Genomic DNA, 21,914 nt, shown 5'->3' with positions numbered 1-21,914 from the left:
CATGCTAATGACCCCCAGGTCTTTCTCCAGGTTCACCCTTGTCTCAAACAATCTTTTGGACATTTCTACTTGGATGACTCATATGTACTCTTGAGATATCCAAACCAAACTCATTTTCCTCCTAATTGTTGCCTGCTTTCCACTCTCCACCTCCCCAAGTCCCCTCATCCCCATGCTTCTGTCTGCTTTTCCCACTGTGGTCATTGGCACTATTAAGTCAGAAATGTGTGACTCATCCTTCCCCCTCCCTCAGTCAGCTCTGAATTGTTATTGGCGATAAAGCCCTATCATTTTAATATCCTAAATAGAAAAAAGAAAAGCACATTCCACTGACATTTAATTGGGCTTTAGAAGTTGTAGTTGGGCTGATATAAGCAGATGGAATAACATGAGACGGTTACAACCATTTATGTAATATGTATTTCTTGCTAGGCATAGTTCTAGGTACTTGTCATGTCGTTTTTAATTCTTACAGTTACTTTGTGGTATGTCATCTCTGTTACAAATGAGGATTCTAAGATTTAGAGAGTTTAAGTTTCAGGCTCAGGATCACAGGGAAGGTAAAGCATAGTAGAGTTAGGGTTTGGGGATTTTAAACCTATGGATTGGTCTCCGTGGCTCCAAAACCTTCACCATCATGTCAGTGTGACTTGTTCTGTTCCCGTGATGCCACAGATTTAGGTTTCTGTCTGGTGAGTAGGTTGGCTGTGTTCAGGGCAGGAACTGGGTTTTATTCAAAATTGTGTTGTTGCTGTTCAGTTGCTAAGTCGTGTTTGACTCTTTGTGACCCCGTGGGTGGCAGCATGCCAGGCTTCCCTATCCTTCACTATCACCTGGAGTTTGCTCAGACTTATGTCCTTTGAGTCAGTGATGCCATCCAACCATCTCATCCTGTCGCCCTCTTCTTCTGCCCTCCGTCTTTCCCAGCATTAGGGACTTTTCCAAATTTGTATATCACCATATATATATGTGTGTGTATTTTTTTTTTTTTAACATGGTGATAAAGACAAGACTCTTAAATGGAAAAACCATGGTCTGTGTCTTCTGTGGCTTTATCCGGGTTCAACCCCTGATTTTTTTTATTAGCTGCATATTGGCTAGGTAGCCCGAGCTTAGGACGATGCGGTCATGCTATGCTGCTTACCCTCGAAGGGTTTTTATGGGAAGGTGCTTTAAAATTTGGTGGCACTTTTAAGGAATTCTGTTTGGAAGAATTGAAGAAATTGTGGAAGTCGATAACTGGCTAGCTCAAATGAGCCTCTCTTTTTTAGGTTATAAATAACAACATGTGAAAATATAAACTCTTCTGGACCCCTGATCATGTTGATTGAATGATTCATGTGCTTAAAGTAGTAAAGGCAGAAAAGACCCAAGTAAAAACCTTGATAATGAGGATAGTACATGTAGATCTGATTTTTGCTATTATTAATAGTTCTAAATATAACTGTTTTGGAGTAGATGAAGATATCATCTATGAAACCTACATATTTAAGACTAGGCAGGTGAATTAAAGCAGAGTTCTAATGAGGTTTATTGTTCTGTTTAATTGATCTTGCGAGGACGGACTTGGACGCAGTCCGTATTTTGTTTCCCTATAGGTCTCTCCTTTTGCCCTGTTCCAAGGAACTGTTCTTTGTTTTCCATCATAGTTCTCCTTTTTGGTAACAAGTTTCTCCAAGGGGAGGGTCCGCTTTCGTGAAAGTTGAATGGTTTCTAAATTCCACAGAAACAATTAGTTTGATATATCCTATCTTTAGGCCCCATGCTGTGCAACGGAGGCTGTTTTTATGCATCATTTAATCTTGGGATCCAGGGTTCAGGGTACCAGTAGTGAGGGTCTAGTGTTCTTTCCTCCAAGGAGTGCTATGTTGAGAAGGAACATGTGGGATCAATTGAGAGAGTAGCATTGAAATATATACATTGATATATGTAAAATAGATACAAGCGAAAATTGGCTGTATGATGCAGGGAGCTCAAATCCAGTGCTCTGTGACAACCTAGAGGGGTGGGATGGACCTTGCGGTGGGAGGGAGGCTCACTCGGGAGGGGACATACGTAAACCTGTGGCTGATTCATGTTGATATATGGCAGAAACCAACACAATATTGTAAAGCAATTATCCTCCAGTTAAAAATAAAAACCTTTTTAAAAAGAGGGAAGGTGTGGCTTGGGGCAGGCTGTGAAGTTTCTCTGAGCCTCAATTTCTTTATCTGTCAGAGAGCACAATTACAGTTCCAACCTCCTCCTCGTTGTGAGGACTAAACCAGATTCTTCACAGTGAAAAACATAACCGTGCTTACTATGGGGTGCATTTGTGTTCCCACCTTGGCTGTTATTTTTATGGTGGTCTGTTGGATTTGTGGAGTAAAGGCCTTTTGTTTGTTACAGATTTACAGTATTGATGAGAAGAGATAATTGCAAAAAAAGTCATAACCCAAGTCTGAGTTGGAGATGGATGGCTTTGTGGTTTCCAGTGAATTATCAGTACATTGAAATATGGGCTTTATTAGGTTTCTGAGGAGGCAGAAGGGAGTCAGCTTGGGAAGTTGGATTACATAAAGACAAGGGACAGATATTTATTATTTTATATCCAGCTCTGTTGCAGACTCATATTTTTCTGTGGCAGAAAGATGTTTTAGTAAGACCATGACAACTTATAACATCTGTGCAACATCTTCATTTTATCTAAAACAATTTCGCATTCACTATCTTTAATTCAGAGTCATTCAAGAAAAGTGTTCCTGTTTTCCACTGGGTTCTAAAGAGGCTGTTTTTCCTTAAAGAAGGCATTGGGACCACACATTTATATTTAGAAAATAATTTGGTAGCTGTGTTCATGTACTGTGTCTAAGGAACCTTTTCAGTTTGGAAACTGTAGTTTCTGCAACTCATTTCCCTGTGCCCACCCCCTACCCCAACTTGAAAGGAGCATGATCTCTTGTGTATATGTATGTGTGGTTTCCATGCCACTTCACAATACTGATTTTGTTCCTTAGGTCTGAGATATGTTTCATACTGTCTGTATGTGTTGAGAGGTGGTGACAGAATCTATGATCAAAGGCTTCCCTGCGGAGTTAAGGGCTTTAATTGAACCTTTCAGTGAGTTTTAGAGAAAAAAAATCTGATGTTCATATATGGCATGTCACATAATTTCAAGTGTGCTTGAACTTCATAGGTTTGATTAAAGTTTTATCTGACTTCTAAAAATAATGTTTGTAATCTCCACGCATAGGAATTATCCTGTAATTCAGAGCTTAGTTAACGTATCTTTTGCTGTTGGGTTGGGTTTGCATGCCTCCAGTTTAGCTCAGAGCTCCCATCCCAGATCTTCTGGAATCTATACAGGGCTTGCATCTTTCTGGGAAGTTTGGCTGCTGCCACAGCTGAAACAGTGAGCCAGATTTAGGTAATTGTAATAGTTTAGAAAAAGTATTACACTTTTGCAGCTGTTGTTTGTAGGTCCTAACCATGAAAACAAAAACCGTCTCAGTTACCCAGGATCCATGAGAAACTGGCAGGGGCCCAATGTGAGTCCGTGTATTTTGGACTCTGAATGATATTTATCTTCTTAGGGCATCCCCCATGAAGGCATGCATCTGGCAAGTGGCCTGGTTGTATGAAGCAGTGGGGGCAGAAGAGGCCAAGCCTTGGATACCAGTCTCACGTGGAAGCCTGATCCAATTCATGGGAAGGCTGTACTTATTAGACCTTAAAGGATAAGAAGAGAATTCAAGAAAATAAAACAAATATGAAACACACTTGCCTCTAATATTCACCCTGACTTTCATGCTTTGGTATATTGTCGCACACTAAATTTCCATAGGTAGCTACTGTTAGTAATTTGATGGTGATGGACTTTCTTGTTAAATAGAACTTTTACAGACTACTCTGAAAACTAACCATGGAACTTGGCATGTAATTGTTAGGGGTGATGTCTATGTGGAGTTCCCAATCCTGCTAATGTGTGCCAATCAGTAAATTACCGTTTAATTTCCTGTATTTCAGTGGTTCCAGGAGTCGGATAAAAGTGAGCTACTGTTTTCTCTAGAAACTCCTGGGCTATTCGCAGAGCTTTTGGCAAGTCAGAATAATTGTTCTGTTGGGTCCAACCCTGATTCTCTGGGTAAGGGTCCCAAACTCTTAGTTAGGGTCATTGGATGCACTGCAGAGGGTCTCTGAACTTTGGTGGGTGGAGAAAAATGCAAATTTTAATTTTTGCTGTACTGTAGCCAAAATGTAGTTTTTCCTTCAATCATGAAAGGGAGAATAAACTATGGAATAACAGTAGCACCTTTGGCTTTGGCACATAGAAAGTATAGACTTTTGTATCACGTTGAGGGAGGTAGTTTAAGCTATCATTTATGCCTGTCACCACTCAGGAAGCTACAGTAGCTCTTAGACCTGCTGCTGTGTAATGTTATGTATGTGTTAAGAAGCACACATTACTATTATCACAGATTTGCTTTTTAAATATTTTGATGTCTGCTTCAGTATAATTGATTTTCTCTGTAATTGCATTTTCTGTGTCAAAATCACTCAGAAACATTCTGATTAGAGGGTCTAGATTGCTGAGGCAGCCCATGGCACTTAAAAGGTCACGTACTCCTGACTTGGATGGCACCCTTGTGTCTTTCTTATCTTCCTTTGAACCCAGATTTGTTAACTTTTTTTTTTTTAATGGTCTCTACATGTTTGGCTTTTGTTTCCTGGCATGAGTTGTCTTTGAATTTTTTCATCTGGAACTCTGGTATTCCCCCATTTGGGGGCTGTCGGAGTGGATTAAAAAGTAAAGCCAATGCCCATTCCCACACGGGGCTTCCCTGGTGGCTCAGTGGTAAATAATCCAGCTGCAGTGCAAGAAATGCACGTTTGATCCCTGACGTTGGGAGGATCCCTGGAGGAGGGCATGGCGACTCCAGTATTCTCGCCTGGAGAATCCCATGGACAGAGGACCCTGATGGGCTCCAGTCCATAGGGTCACAAAGAGTCAGTCCCGACTGAAGCGGCTGAGCGCACAACCGTGTGACCTTTCTCGTAGGCCCTGTGGCAGTCACAGTTTGAGACTGTGTACTGCACCCAATATAGAAAGGACTGATGCTGAAGCTGAAGCTCCAATACTTCGGCCACCTGATGTGAAGAACTGACTCACTGGAAAAACCCTGATGCTGGGAAAGATTGAAGGCAGGAGGAGAAGGGGTCGACAGAGGATGAGATGGCTGGATGGCATCACTGATGCGATGGACGTGAGTTTGAGTAGGTTCTGGGAGTTGGTGATGGACAGGGAAGCCTGGAGTGCTGCAGTCCGTGGTGTCGCAAAGAGTCGGACACGACTGAGTGACTGAACTGAACTGAATTGCAACCAAATGTTTATGGCCCAGAATGGTTTTCCTTACAAATTTCAGATAAGAGCCCCATGATCCACGTGTTGATATACTTGCCTTAGCTGTGGGAAGAGAGGATGCTTATATGATGCACAAGTGTGACACCTGTGAATTTGATTTGGCTCCCCACTGCATTAGCACTGGCATCGCCTAATTTATTTTAGAACTTTGATGTCCGAGGTTAAGACCGTGTTACATTAACTGGACTGTGTAAAACTGTCCAGAGGAGAACTTGGGCACAAGGCCATTCCTTGCCTCAGCCGATCACCTTTTAACAAGCTTCATTCAATTCATTCTAGTGAGAATGGGGATATATTTTTTGAGTTCCTCTTGAATAGCATAGTTTCTTATTTCTGGGTGTTTGGAATAGGGGAAGCATTGCCTATGTGACATAGAGGTCTCTGCCGCAAAGTATCTTCTTAATCAACAGTATGGCCCATCTCCCAGTGTTTTCCACCTGTGAGCTCATGACTTGAGTGTGCTCATTTTTTTTGCATGTATCCTGTGTGATGCCTCCAGATCATACATATCGACAACACAGTAGTTTGAAATAACTCTGATTGGGTGCCTAGCAGAACTTGAGGGAGTGGACAGTAGGTGTCTTTTTCAAGATAAGAGGTAGAGGTAGATTTTCTTTTCCAAGAAAGATTTGAGGCTTGAGATGCTACAGTGAGGGTGGCAGGTGTGTGTGCGTCCAAAGATGATTTGTCCCCCCTGTTTGACAGTTTTGTCTGTTTCACCACCTCACCAGGCCCCTGGGAGCTACTCTCTCGCTTTTATTCAAAAAGGAGGCCTGGGATAGGACTACATGGTCAGGCTCTGGAGCCCAGCTGCCTGGATGGGCCCTTGTGAGCTTCACGACTCTGGGCAAGTCCCAGCTTCTCTGTGCCCCAGTAGAATGGAGATACTGATAGCACCTTCTGTAGAGGGCTGTTGTGAGGATTAAATGATTATATATATAAAGTGCTGAGAGCAGGGCCTGGAATATAATTAGTCCTAAATGTGTGTTCCTGGCTGTACATCAGAATCACCTGAGGGAGTCTGAAAAAAAAAAAAAATACATGGTTTTTGAGAACGCCCAACGTAATGAAATTAGGTCCTGGGAAGGTTATAACCTTGTTCAGAGCATCATAGCAAGCACTGACAGAAGCAGAGGAGGGATTTTGACGTCTTATATTCTGAAGCTTAAGATCTGTCTGTCATTGCCATGAGCAAAAGATCTTGGTGTAATGAATAGCTGCCTTTCATAGGGCATCTTTGAAGTTGTCTGACCTTTTTCACTTTGAGGCCAGATGCAGTGCAATTTAAAAAATTTAATTTCTTTAGATTTATAATACCAGGCTTCATTCAGCTGGCACTGATTGATTGAGTGCCTTTTAACACTTTCTGGAAAAAAATGGACTTTCTGACATGTCTTCAGGATCTCTTCTCCTTTCATACTAAAGACTTATCATCAGCCCATGCCATAGACTCCTTAGAGGAGTTCCTTTTTCATCTGTGGTGATGGTTTATCAGCTGCTGTGATTACAGTGGCCCTATGAACAAGAAATAAAGCTTCCCCTTTGCAGTGATAGCACCTAGAGGTGGAAGAGACTTGATATTACCCTGTCAAATGGGAAGGGAAGCAGTGTTCCTATTAGACAGATGAGCCCGTGAAAGGCGAAATAACTTGCCCAAGGTCATTTAGTTAATAACGTGATGCCTCCAACCTTTACTCAGGGAGCTGTCATTGTCACACATCAAGAAGGTGGCCCATGTGAGTTGCTTTTCATAACTCTGTTGTATGATATAAGTAGAAAACTCCACAGGAGGGAGAAGGGAAAAGAGAAGATGTAATCAGAGGGCGGCCGTTAAGGAGCTAATCGCTTTTATGAGGATTGGGACTGGGGTCTCCAGTTGCCCTAAACCTCACACAGGACAGCGTCCTGTGGTCTGGTCACACCGTCCGTGGAGCTGTGTGAGAAAGGGTGGGACCACATGCAGAGACGGAGCTTCATCGCCACACCCTAGGTGTTGCTGCACGGGCTGTGGCCTCCTGGCCACTGTGGCCTGGCATTGGCTTTTCCCCCAGCTCTCCTCGGCTGGATCCATAACAGCTATACTTTGTCATCCTCATGCAAAAGCCACTTTGTCTTTGAGACTTGTGTTCTGTGTTTTCCTGGTCACCTTCCTAGCTCCCCTCTCCCTGGTTCATTGAGGACTTTGGAGGTAGCAATTCAGAGCCTGAGCTTTCGAGTCAGAGCTGGATTCAAGTCCCAGCTTCACCTTTATGAATTGTGTAGCCTTGGGCAAATTGTTCATCTCTCTCAGCCTTTGCGTTCTTGTTTATAAAAAGGAATCAGTGAGACTGTCCCATAGATGATTTTTTAAAGATTTTAAAAATGAGGTTGCTGAAGAATATAAAACTCTTCCACTTAACTGATATACAGTAAAGAAAGGAAAGTGAAAGTCACTCAGTCGTGTCTGACTCTTTGTAACCCCATGGGCTGAAGCCTGCCAGGCTCCTCTGTCCGTGGAATTCTCCAGGCCAGAATACTGGACTGGGTAGCCATTCCCTTCTCCAGGGATCTTCCCAACTCAGAAATCGAACCGGGGTCTCTCCTGCATTGTTGGCGGATTCTTTACCAGCTAAGCTACCAGGGAAACCTGATATATAGTAAAGACTTTGGTAAATACTGGCTGTTAGGGTGGTAGTTGATATCCTTAACCTTGCCTCCCTTACTGCAGGGAGCATCTGAATGGCCCTTTCCCAGGCCAAGAATCAAGTTCCTTGACTTCTCTGCTTCCGACCCTCACTTGAGGACGTTCCACTCCAGTGAACCGTGCTGCTGGCTGTCATGTGGGCTTTAACAGTGTCTGGAATTGTTCCATATCCAAGAATTTAAAATTAAGAGGATCAGACAGCCTCTGTTTAGCCTCTCCTTTCACTTATTCCCTCTGTATTTGCTCTTTGATCTCTCTGAAACACCATCCCTGTTCTCCCTGGCTGTCCTTCTCAGGGCTCCACTTGCTTCCTGGCCAGCCTCACTTCCGTGGCACACCACTCGGGGTACTCTTGTATGAGCACCCCGACCACTCTTGTTGTATTTGAGCTGCTAACACCGGACGGCCGATCAAACCTCTCGTCCTCTGGATGGTTCTTCCTCGGGGCTGACCATCGGAGGATGGAATTGCACACTTGCGTTGTTTGGTGCCGTGTCTTGCTCTTGATTGGGCAATCAGAACTGCTGAGCTGTCCTTTAAATCTTGTGCTTGCCTTCCTCTTCCCTACAGGGGCTACTCTGGACCATCTCTGCTCCTCTCATAGTTCAGTTTCACTTTACAGAGAAAAGGGAGGCCTTGACTTGTGGCTTCCTGCCCATGTTTGGTGATGATGTTGTCTTCCCCCTCCAACATATTATACTTTGCGCTCCTCTTTGATTGGCACAGAGAGGAGACTCAGGAATGTGTCCAGAATGAAACATCTAGCCCAGTGCTTATTCTGTAGTTGGAAAATCGGGTTGTAACCCTGTCTTAGGAGAGTCAGGACAAGTTCCTCTGATGCGCAGGGCCTTGCGTTTTAAACAAGGAGATCACATTTACTTAAATTTATTAGTCTGGCAATGTGTTTTGAGGTACAGTTTTTCCCTTTGAGAATTAGAGATGGATTAAGATTGTGTTCCTCTCTTATACATCCATTGATATTGAAGTGAGAAAACTGTGCTGGTGAAGCTTGGCAGGGTCTGACCATTCAGAGACCCACAGCCTAGTGGAGGAGGCAGGTAGGCAAGCAAATAAAATAAGACCAGGAAGGCTTCTAAGCGGAAGCTTTTGAAATAGATTTTTGAAGTGGGCTTGTGAAATGCCTTTTCTTTCGCTAATAAATTAAATATCTCTGGCCATCTGGATGGGGGTGGTGATGGTAATAATGTCACAGTTACTTTGTTCTCTAGTTAGGTAGTGTCGTGCTGTTAGGTTGGGAGGCAGGTGCCTGGTTGGGGAGCACCTGGGTGAAGCTTCTAGGTGAGCAGGGGCTTTCTGCAAGGCTTGTGCTCCATCCCGCATGAGAACCATTGGCCTGGGAGGCATAATGGTAATTGCCAGGAACTCTGCACTTGGTTCGGAGAAGGCAATGACAACCCACTCCGGTATTCTTGCCTGGAAAATCCCATGGACGGAGGAACCTGCTAGGCTGCAGTCCATGGGGTCATGAAGAGTCAGACATGACTGAGCAACTTCACTTTCACTTTTCACTTTCATGCATTGGAGAAGGAAATGGCAACCCCCTCCAGTGATCTTGCCTGGAGAATCCCAGGGACGGCGGAGCCTGGTGGGCTGCCGTCTATGGAGTTGCCCAGAGTCTGACACGACTGAAGCGACTTAGCAGCAGCTGCACTTGGTATTTCCCTATCTGAGCCTTTCCTAGTTTGAGGCAGAATATTGATTTCAGGTTTTGGCTTCTCTGTTGTTGTTCTTATCCCTTCTGTGTGTATATTTAAAATCCCAAAATAAAAAAAAATAAAATCCCAAAATAAAACCTACCTGCAGCTGGTGCTTCTGAAAGCCTGATAACATAGCAGATCCTGCCATGGGAATGTGCTATTCATCGTGTGTAAGTCAAATAACTTTGTCCATAAACTTGGAAATTGGTACTTGGTAACAGAAGAATTCTTAGATTATTAGCCCAAATCTGTTGTGGGAGAGAATTGCTATTGATTTTTATTTCCTCTCCATAACAACCCCACTGTTCTTTCATTTAGGGAGACTTACTTGGTGTTTGTTACATGTAAGGTACATTTTAGGTGCCATGGGAGATTTGTAGAGTTCAACATTTTTCACTGTGATTTTGATTGATAGTACAAAGTGAGGTGTGGAATTAAAGGTACCTTTTGACTGTCATGGCCTGGGAAGATTGTATGAAGGGGATGGTATTCAAAGTTGAATGAAACAAATCTCTTCACAATATAGGAAAATGGCTCTTGTAGCCAGAAGCAGGTAACTTCTTCATATTTTCTTCCAAAAGTAAGATTTCTCTTCTGCCAAGTGTTATCAAAATGAAAACTTCTTTAAACAAGCTTGTATGTAGTAATTTTTTAGCAACATGAAATACTAGCTTAGGAGACTCAGATTTTTAAAGACATGTTTCTCAAAACAACTTGTATATCTTTCTACAGAGTATTTTAAATAGAGGTTGAAAATGACTTTGATCTAATAGGGAATTTGCACTGAATTTGGTGCATCAGAACTTAAGCATCTGAGTTCAAACTTCATGCCCAGAACTCTTTGTTTTGTTTTGTTTTCCCCCAGATCTCTTTTAAATTCACATTACTTGTGACTGTAAATTTACTTTCCTTTTAATAACTCGTACTCAAACCTGACGTCTTTTTGCCTAAGACAAACCTAACTTTAAAGAACAGCAGAATTAGAGGTAGAGTTTGTAGAATGACTTCAAATAAAGAGGACCAAATGGTTAGGTCTGTTGTGTCTTAGGGCATCATTTGCCTGTGCTTTATCTCTTTTTCCCCAGCTCTGCATGTTAAGCCATATGAAAGGCCACTATTTTAACTTATCATCACAATTGCTTTCTGATTTCTTGATCAATAACCCCTTCTCTTTTCCTGCAACTTTCCTGGACGAAGCATCTGCATCCTAGAGATGTTCAGTGGTTTGTTTCCTATCACAGTGCCAGGGTCAGGTCTCCTGATTCCTAGGTTTTCTCTACTAGCCAGAGTGGGGAAAAATGTGAGAGAGACCTCCTGGAATTTCAAGTATTCGTCAAGGGTTGGTTTTCTCCCCAGCCTCCTGGGAACTCTAAAAGAATGTCGTCAAGATATGGCTCTTGCTTTCAGGAAGCTTCTATTAACAATACAGTTTTCCATGAGTTTCCAGCAGCAGCCAGCTCCTCCTCTAGCAGAGCTCTTTGTTTCCTTTCGTGGTCTCTATTCTACTTCGTTTTCTCTAGCTTGCTCTCTTCTGTATTCTTTATCCTGTAGGCTGCTTTAGACACCATCCCCCCCATCACCACTGTCACCCATTTCCTTTCTTTTGATAAATAGTAAAAGTTGCCAATGTAAAGGAAAGTTCTACAGGCAGTCCTATGAATGTCATGACTATTGTGTTAGGTGAGTCTTAAATCTTATTAGGTTGAAAAATTTTTCAGTCCTTAAAATTGAGGATATATTTGATGTCTCTTTTCTCTGAAATTAAAAAAAAATTTTTTTTTTTCTTAATGAGCATGCATGTCTTACTTTCCAGTGTTTCACTTGTAACTGTTGCTACTCTGGCTTTATTTAAATTGACTTAAGAATGAAGTCACCTTCTCAGACTGCTTTGCTGTGAGGTCAGGTAGATGGTTTGATGCAAGAAGTCCCTTTCCATGGAGTGAGCAAAGAGTGTATGTTTAGGTGTCCAGGATAACTGGATAAGGTTTTATTATCTTGAGATTTTAAGGCTGATTCAGGTGTGGACATGAAAGGGTATTGTAAAATGCAGCATTTTCCTCCCAAGTATCTCATGGATTTAACTGAGTTTTTTTGCATTCTTTGCAAATGAAAATATATAGGAATGTTCTTTGTAATTTATAAACTGCTATAAATGTTGGTTAATTGCTTGATTTGGAGGAAATAGCTCATCTGTGTTCATTGCAGCCTAGTTAAATCTGTCAACAAATACTGAGAACAGAGTGGGTGCGAAGACTGTGTTCCGGCTTCTGTTTGTATCTATTAAAGAATAAACATAGTCCCCGCCCTCAGCTCATGGATTCGACTTGAAATAATGTAAATAGGCAGTATGGCACTCCAGAAGAGGAAGGTTTGGAGGCTGGTATTACTTTACAATTTCAGACAAAGTGGTCATGTTTATGATACTGCCGTTGGGATTGCAGACTGAAATAGGTTTTTGTCTTGTTTTGAAATCATCTCACTTTAATTTAGGATAACTTTTATTATATTTTATATACCATTGTAATCACTGTGCAGAATGCTTATTTAACATGTAACATGGAGACATTATGCCTATCTCCAAAGAGTTTATGTGTTAAAGGAGAAATCTGAGAAGTAAAAGTAAACTAAATAGTTGATTTAACTTCCTGAGTTTTAAAAGGAAGAATCTGTGGCATTTGGGAAACTTTGATGTTGAATGATAGTAGAAAAACAAGAAAATCTGGGTGACTTCAGATCGTTGAAGATAATGTCATATGCTCATTTTATTTTCTTTTAAATGAACATTATAGGAAATTTTCTCTTGTTAGATAATTTCAGTTGTTGTGACCCAGAGGCTGGTCTTTTCTCTCTTCCTCAAAAATATATAAAGAAATGAGGACTAAAGTTCTCCACTTTTTCCAATATTTATTTTTAAATATTTATATCCGACCATATGTTTATACTACTTGTGTGATAGAAGCTAAGGTTTTCATGGGGCAGAAATTGAGGGATTCTGTTTGGCCATTGTTTTTTTTTTGTTATACCGGTGACTCGATCTATGATACAGTAAAGTGAAAAAGGACAATATTTCTTATTTTATCCTATCATGCTTGTTTATAAGTACATCCTTACATGTATGATCTTTTAATTTAGCAGGAACTTGATAACTTCTGGCAATTTCTTTTTTTTCTGGCAATTTCTTTTCTGGGTGTTGGGCTTATTATTTAATCATTTGGTTCTGAATTACTGTGCCTGGAAGGCTGGTTTGCATGATTTCTGTGTGATTCACTTCTGTAGCAGCCAGTGCTCACCCTTTTTAGATGAACAGTGACAGTAGTTGAAGTTGCTACAGGAAGGGAGGTGATGCAGAAGGTGTCATTCAGGAAGAGCCCTGTAGCTGCTCTCATAAGATTGCTTCATGGTCGCATTTGCATTCGAGAATTTATCCATTGTCTTTTTTTTTTTTTTTAGTCCTCAAATTGGAATCAGAAACTTAATATTCTTTGTCTTAAATAGATGGTACTTGGCAAAGTGACTCCCTTTGGCAGAACTCTTTCTCATGAGAGCTTTTGTTTCGAGCCAGAACACTGGTTTATTAATTTATTCCCAGAGTCATATCTGCCAACAAGCTAGGCGGTTATGTTGGGTTGACCAGAGCCAGCACACTCTCCTCCACCATTGTTAGGTTAAAAAGTCAGATTATGAGGCCCTGCTCAGCGAGAACAGAATCAGAAAAAGGGAAAGTAGTTGTGATGCCAGTGTTAAATAGCACTGGGTACCACAGCCTGGAGGGTCTGTTTCTGGATGTGGGGGGTATGTACTTATGAATTCATAGGTACTCTCTGGTGTGCAGAGAATCTCCTCTGGATGATCCTGCTCATGTGGGCCCCACCAGCCTGTTACTGCTCCTGCTGTTTCTGACCACCTTGCTTCAGATGGGCTCAGTGTTTAAATGGTCTGTTGATGTATGTCCAGTTCCAGTTACATCTTCTGGGCCGTGACTAAGTGGGACTTTGCATAGCTCTACTCTGATCTGTGTCAATTTCAGAATTTAGCCCTCCGGGAGCAGTTTTCCTTTTTTCCTTTCCAGCTTATGTGTGTATGGGGGCTGGGAGGGGTCCTTAATTTTTCACTCAGATAGAGTCATTTAAGGGGGGCTTCCCAGATGGCACAGTGGTTAAGAATCTGCTTGCCAATGCAGGAGACATGGTTTCGACTCCTGGGTTGGGAAGATCCCCTGGAGTAGGAAATGGCAATCCACTCTAGTATTGTTGCTTGGAAATTTTTCATGGACAGAGGAGTCTGGCGGGCTACAGTCCTTGGGGTCGCAAAGAGTTGGACACAGCTGAGCGACTGAGCATGCACACACACATAATCAAAATTTCTCCATGTTGCAGTTTGCATATCATTTAGAATATAAATGTAGGCTCTTTCCGTTGAGTTATTACTATTTAGGGGGGGGAAGCAAGAACTGGGAGAAAAACTTATAGCAGATATTTGATAGCTTCTTCATTGGAGACCACTGAAATGGAAGATGTGACTCTCCTGAAAACAGCTGAAATAGGTACCTGAAATAGGTGTCTAAGGTACGTGAGATGGGATGCCCAACTCCCTGTCTTAGAGTCCCTAGCCTGTGGGACGTGTATTCCAAAAGGTGTGTAGATCTGTTGTGGATTGGTGGAGACCTGGGTGGTTAATCAGGGGCAGCTTCACCACCACAATGGGGCCTGAGCTGTTCAGTGATCCAGGAAAACACGGGGAAAAGTTTCATAAGGACCTTGGCCAAGCTCTGCTGGCAAGGCTCCGTCGATAATTGTCTTTGTCTTATTACTTTAATATTTGCTAAATGACAAACCTTGAAGGTTGATTGATTTGATTTGTTTTTTAATTTGGAAAAGAAAATGTCTGTGCTTACCAGGCATGTATTATTATCTAATTTTGCCTACCTTTTTTTTTTTTTTTAATGCCTCAACATTTTGCATTGTTTCCTTCAAGCATGACTGTCAAGAGAAATCTGTGCTTCCACAGTTCCCCTATGGAAGCACGCTGTGGCCCACTTCCAAATTCAGAGCTTGCACGTCATGAAACCCATGTCTTTTCACAAGGATCCATTCAAGTAGCTTTTTAAAAAAGAATTAGGCTCTAAGCCATGCCCCTTTTGTGTGTAAAGACTTTTTTTCTGGAAGATGATTTATCCCTCAATAAGTTTCACTGTGGCATTCTCCAAATGCTGCTTAAAATATTTTCTTCCTAGTATCTTTCAGGTTGGTTGGTTGGTTGGTAATTTTTTTGCTGGTTTGATTGCTGTTGTCCAAAGCTTTCATTGCACGGAGCAGAGAGGCCAGCGCCTTGGAAGGAGGGGGGACCCTTGCTGGGAGTCTGCTGTTTAGATTCTGGCCCTACTGTTAATTAGCTGTGTGACCCCTGGGCGAGTTGGCCTCCCAGGGTCTCTGTTTCTTCATCAGGAAAACAAAAGGCTTGGAAAAATAAATACAGGCCCAGACCCGATGATAAGAAAGGTCACCCTGTGTGCTCATGTTGTACATGGCAGCACTTTGGGACTCTTCCTCCCTCTCAGTGGAAAACCTCGAATCAACTCTGGGGTGGTGTGCGCTTGTGTGGGGTGTTACACTGAGGCCTTTGGAAGCATTGGTGCTCACGAGGCAGATACTTCGGCAGAAGAGTTGTCTGTCCCCTCTCTGCTTTCGCTTCAGCAGCAAGCTGCTTGCCTCCTCCTTCCTGCCTCTCCTTAGCGTGTTAACAAGGGTGTGATGGTAACACAACCCACTCAGATTTGTTACTGTTGTGGTTGTCTGGCCATCTCATCTGAGTTAGTGGAGGGGAGAGAGCTAAGGAAGCCCAACTGACAAAATAAAGGTCCTTTTGTCTGTCTCTTGCTGGAGGGGTGGTTTTGTGTTTCATCTTAGGCCTGCGCCATTGTGTTGTTTTTATGTGCTCAATATAACCCTGCTTAAAAAATACAGCTCATTATTTAAGGGATTCAGCCACAGGCCTGTTCTCCTTACCTCCCCACCCCCACCTCCAAAGTCCTATAACTATGTGTGGTAAAAACCCATTGCAGTGTGTGCTATTTGATCAGATCCCCTGGCATCAGGGTTGAAAAGTGTTCCCACTGTATTTATTTTCCAAATGTTTTTCAGTTATGTTTTATTCTGATTAGCCTTCCAAAATGTTTTCCTTATGGTTATATAATCAGTAGCACCTGTAAAACATGCCTTTTACCATGTAGCTTCCTTCTTAACCGTTATCTTTTTGATTCTGTCTTAATGTTTTCTTTTCATGAACAGGGGGAGACCCACATTCCTATGCCAGACATCTTACAGTAATGTGTCCAGATTTAGCCTCATAACCTTAATTAGATGTGGAATGCTGAGAACGCACCATTGTGGGTTTTTTTTTTCCTACTTTTATAAAAAGACAGTGACCTCCTGATCACTTCATTCAGTGTTATAAAACATTCTGTGTCTTTAGCCTTTAGTTCCCCATGTTAGTTTATTCACAGAAAATTAATGTAAAATTCAAGTTACCTTTATTATCCTAAGTGATCTGTTTGTTTGAAGACAAGTTGCCTTTTGTGTCAGTATGCAAGTTCAGTTCCAATTTATAATCCTTAATTCCTCTTCCTTCCCCTCCTCTTCTCTTTAGAAGCAAAGGAGTGTTGAAAATGTTAAAGGCTGTGCTGAAGAAGAGCCGAGAGGGAGGAAAGGGAAGCAAGAAGGAAACAGGTATGTGTCCAAGATGGAGTTGAGCTGCAAGCATGGTCGTGTGAGTCCGAAAGGCCCTGCTTCATCCAGGCTGCTGTCGCCTTGGGAATGGATCCGAGAAGTGATACGGGTTAGAACAAACAGCATCCAGGAGGCCATGAGAAGCTGAATGGATTTCTGTGCTTTCTTCTGGGAGGGGACTTTGAAAATTGAGATTGGCTTATGAATCAAATCCTTTCCCTGAAGACTTGTAAGGGTCATAATTTTATCATTTCATTCAGATCCAGAGGCAGAACTATAGACATTGAGGGAGAGCAGGTGTGTCTAGGAATTTGGTTTCTAGAAAGCCCTTTCTCTTTTCCCACACACGCTTGCATTTTATATGTTTGACCAACTGCTGGCTGACTGGTCCTCATCTTTTGAGTATCAGATTTTCCCCCTAACAGGTGTAGCCCCACTGATTGCCAGGCTGCTAGTTTTCATTATGATGAGAGCTACTTAATTTGGCTTGGATTTCTCTCCTGTTTGTAGAGTTCTGGTGCGTATGCGGTCATTGTATGACTCTACACTGCAGTCCGTGTGGTAAAGTCCTCTAAGGTTATTTTGCGACCACTTACCAGGAAAACTACGTTATCTGCCTGTGTTGCACAATAAAAATCTGTTAGCGTGGATCGATTGCCCTGAAATGTGCCATTTCACTCTGTAAACTCATGTTAATCTAGTGTCGGAGAATGGCTGGTTTTCTGAGTTACTGTATATAACAGTAACAGTTTTAATTTCTATTAAGATATAAATAAGTTGAATTATAGTTAACTCTAATTCGAAAGATCTTGTAATGCCTTCTGGTAATATTGTTGTGTTGTTTCTATAAAAGAATAAGTGAACTTATAAAATTTTGTTTATATGGAACCTAGATGGATTTTCTGTTATTAATTTCCCTTTAACTAAGTAGAGACTTCGTTGTGAAGTTGCTGAAAAATTGCATTAAAAGCTTCTCATTAATGTCTGGCTAAGCAGATGCAAAGAAGAGACCAGTCTTTGATAATGGAAACAGGAGACCATAGTTAGCTCTTAACTTTAGAAAATCAACTTCCAGCTTTGAATAATTAATTGTTACTATGGAGAATTTTCAGTTCACATAATTTCTATGGGGCGGGTGGGTGGTTCTTCATCCTCTGCTGGGTCAAGACCAAAACCACCTCTTCTTGAGTTTTTCAAAAGCTGTCTAAAACAAAAAATTTTTAACCAGTTTCAGCTCAGCTGACACTCATCCTAAGAACTGTGTTATTTGCTTCTTTAGATGCCTTTGTAATTTCCAGGATAAAGTTAGATCCTAAAGCTGTCTGTTGGGCTAGAGCTGCCAACCAGTGGGTTATTTTTCTCAGAGCCAGGGTCTCCAAGCCAAAACTCCCTATGAAGTAATGGAGTCATTCACAACAGGCCATACCATCCTCTGTGACCCATACCAGACTCATGTGAAATTACAGTGTGTTAATGATTTTCGACACCCTGCCTTTCAGATGGGCCAGACAGTGAACATTGTTTGCGTCTGAAACTTTTCCAGTTGTAGAGCATATGATTTGGGGTTTATTTTCCCCTTTGGTCTTTAAAGAACAACTACTGTGTTTTCTGAATCATTTCTTCATAATAATTCCCACATTTTGGTTTTTCACTAATGCAAACCAACTTGAAAAAGCAATGGGAACTTTTCTCATAAAACATCTGTATGGTGTATGCCTTTTTCCTTCTAACTAGAACCTGGTTGTATTCCATTGGGGAACAAAGCAGATGGAATTTTAAATCTTCATGGTTATGTCACAAGATGATTGGGGAAAATACTTGGAATTTGACCATTCCTATGTTGAACTCTGTGCCAACTCTCATTATAGAAGTAAATCACAGCTAAGTTTCCCTGTAAATTAAAGCTGGCTAATCTACTGAGACTGCTCTGAAATTTGGGAAATAATATCTGCTGCAATATGGAAAATTTTTGCTCTACTGTTTTCAATTAAACCAGTCTTTGTTGCACACACAAAATAAAATTCATTTTACGTGCTTGAACTCACAATCACAGAAATTTAGAAAATATTTGTCTAAAATATTAAGTTCAGCTTTTCATATCCTTTGTAGTTTTCTTTTTTTTACAGACAGTCTTTAACTACACTTTTATGTTAAACCTGTTTTGAAAATTTGGAAAATCTCTGAGTTAAATTTAGTATTCTTCAAAAGGAAACAAATATTTTTTCAGAAGTATTGAAAAGTCCTTAAACTATTGGTAAAATTTTGGCAGGTGTTGAAATTTAAGTTATATGTATATAAGGATATTTCAAGTATTACATATGGTGAGATATGAAGTTATTGAAAGTCATTGAGTCAACTCTAAAAATAGCAAAATTCTCTATTATTTTTTTTAAACCTAGGAAATGCTTATAGCTGAGCAAAAAGTATTTTCTGGAGGCTATAGAATTACTTTGGAGAATGTGGTATTAAAAACTTTAAAATGCTTTTTGGGAAGGAACATTTCTTGTCCCCACTAGGCCACCAGTGCAAAGGAACACTGAGTTTCTCTTGACCTTGAGTCAGGCCTACGGGAGCAAAAATCAATATTAAACCATAATGTGGAGAGGGCCAGATGAGGACATCTATTTTTTCTTTCCTTGCTCTTATGTTAGAACCTTGATCTAAAACAAGCAAATGAGGTATTATCTTTATTTTGAAGCTCTCTGGAGATAGGTCTGCAGCCTCTCGCCTCACATCTAAGTGACCTTTACTATCAGAAATCTATCATGTCACTATCATTAATGTTTCTTAATTTAAGAATAATTACTGAACTCTTAAGAGTACTGGTATCAAACCTGGACCTAATAGTTTAGAGGGGATATAAGAGCAGGATTCCCTAGTGGCTCAGATGATACAGACTGCCCACAACACAGGTGGCCCAAGTTCAATCCCTTGGTCTGGAAGATCCCCTGGAGAAGGAAATGGTAACCCACTCCAGTATTCTTACCTGAAAAATTCCATGGACAGAGGAGCCTGGCGGGCTACAGTCCATGGGATCACAAGAGTTGGGTGATCACAAGAGACTGAGTGACTACACTTTAACTTTTTCTTTCAAGACCAGGATGGGAAATTAATATCTTTTCTGTACAGCAGAACTGATAATGAATAGGAAAAGAGGCCCATTTTATAATAGAAACAAACTTTTATATATCAACCTAAGAGGAAATGTACAGGTTTTATATTGAAGAAAATACTAAAGCTTTGTTGGCGAACTTAAAAGAAGATCTGAATAAATGGCAAGAAACACTGTATTCCCTAATGGGCAGATTTCTTATTATTACTGATATTGCTACTACTGCTATTATTTGGCTGCACTTCATGGCATGTGGGATCTTAGGGATCCCAGGGATTGAACCCATGCCCCCTGCATTGCAAGTGCAGAGTCTTAACCACTGGACCACCGGGGAAGTCCCCAGATTTATTATTTTAAATTGACTTGCTCTTACAAAATTATACATACAATTTAATCCCTAGTGAAATCCCATCTATTTCCTTTTTAAAGACGTGAGTTTTTTGAGAGTCAGTTTTAGGTTCACAGCAAAATTGAGAGGAAGGCACAGAAATTTTCTGTATACCCATGCCTCCACTCATTCTTAGCTCTGCATTGGCAGTGTTCTCCCATTAGGGAGGTACATTTGTTACAACTCATGAACCTCTGATGATACATCATCATTACCCAAAGTCCATAGTTTACATTAGGGGTCACTCTTGGTGTTGGGCATTCTGTGGATTTGGCCAAGTATATAATAACATGTACCCACCATTATTTTGGTTTTGACACGTTGATTTGAAAACTCACCTAGAAGCGAAAATGCTTGAGAATAGTCAAGGAGAAATTGCAAGTTTGGGGCAGATAGGGAGAATGGATATATATATTAATAAACGCATGGCTGAGTCCCTTCTCTGTTCACCTGAAGCTATCACAACGTTGTTAATTGGCTATATCCCAATAAAAAATAAAAAGTTAAAAAAATACAGTATGAAAGCAATGCAATAGACTGTCTCCAGACCTGCAATACAGGTCTCCAGACCTATATTTTTCAGTGAACAAGAAAAAGATTGTCATGAAAAAAAGACAGAGGCTGAATCTGGTTCCCATGCCTGTTTTCTAGCTGTAGGGGAGACTAAACAAGTGTGTATTTGGACTTCTTAGCTTCTCTAGGGCAAGGTGACTTCACCTTCCACCAAGACGTACGTTGGGGAGGATTCTCAGTCACAGACATTTGCAGGCCCCCTCCACTTCAAAAGCTAACTAATGTGGATATCTCGTGCAGCTCACTATAACATAATAGCTTCTGCTTCCACCGAGCGAGTACATGGCATGGCTAGTTTTTTGGACTTTTTCCCTACTGGTCTCCAAGTTAGGAAACCTAATTTTTAAACAATGATTTATCTATTTTGGGCCGTGCTGGGTTTTCACTTCTGTGCAAGCTTTTCTCTAGTGGCATTGAGCAGGGACTGCTCTCTAGTTGTGGTGTGTGGGCTTCTCATTACGGTGGCTTCTTGTTGCAGAACACGGGCTCTAGGGCACGTGGGCTTCAGTAGCTGTGGCTCCTGGGATCTAGAGCACCACCTCAATAGTTCTGGTGCGTGGGCTTAGTTGCTCCAAGGCATGTGGGATCTTCCCGGATCAGGGATCGAACCCATGTCTCCTGCGTTGGTAGGTGGATTCTTTACCACTGAGCTACCAGGGAAGCCCTCTGAAACCTAATTTTAATGAACATCTGTAATATAATCTAATCTCACTGTTGATAGTGGTTTTTTTTTTCTCCCCTTTTAACACTGGAGATAATGGCATCAATCTAGAAGCATTAGATGGGGAAGGCCTCCTGCCCTCCTAGAAAGGGCTAATCCCTCTCCCTCTCTGTCCTTTCTGACCTCTGCCAAACTTGAAACCATAGTCTCTTGCCCTATCCAACTTCCCAACTTTCCCTGTATTGGTGTGGAAGTAGTTCCAAGTTGAGGCAGAAGAGCAGTGTGGTGAACTTTTAATTGTAGTGCTGCCTCTATTAAAATACAGACTGATGAAGGAAAAGCTGCTTAATATGCCAAAATGATCATTTATTAGGCTTTTCCTTTCTGTTTGATTATTGGTGTGTTTTTTTTTTTTCAGCAGGGGGTCTTAGTTTGAAATAACTTAAAAATTTTGACCTTCACCTCTTCATCATTAAAACCCAGCTAAATACACTTGTAATTAATAGTGTTAATTAAGGCATTGGATAGTCCCTAAGCTTGTATGTGTGCTAAATCTATGAGCTTTGCCTCTAATCCTTCACTTTGAATTTGTAGTAAAAGGAAGCTGTTTGCCTCTAAAGTTTAAAAGTCATTGATGTGATTGTTAAATGTGG

The 21,914-nt window shown here is 41.3% G+C and overlaps 1 protein-coding gene across 10 annotated transcripts in view; it reads left to right on the top strand.

Moving 5' to 3' along the window:
• Nucleotides 1-21,914, top strand: part of TANC1 (tetratricopeptide repeat, ankyrin repeat and coiled-coil containing 1) — a 241,903-nt gene that overhangs the window by 60,247 nt on the left and 159,742 nt on the right. For all 10 annotated transcript variants that reach the window (XM_043894132.1, XM_043894129.1, XM_043894127.1 and 7 more), the window contains one exon: nucleotides 16,448-16,527. In XM_043894132.1, the coding sequence (XP_043750067.1) occupies nucleotides 16,467-16,527 (61 nt within the window). In that variant the 5' untranslated portion in view covers nucleotides 16,448-16,466. The remainder of the gene's footprint in view (nucleotides 1-16,447; nucleotides 16,528-21,914) is intronic.

Source organism: Cervus elaphus, chromosome 33, assembly GCF_910594005.1.
Source record: "Cervus elaphus chromosome 33, mCerEla1.1, whole genome shotgun sequence".
NCBI classification, from domain to species: domain Eukaryota; kingdom Metazoa; phylum Chordata; class Mammalia; order Artiodactyla; family Cervidae; genus Cervus; species Cervus elaphus.
This window is presented reverse-complemented; position numbering and strand designations above follow the sequence as displayed.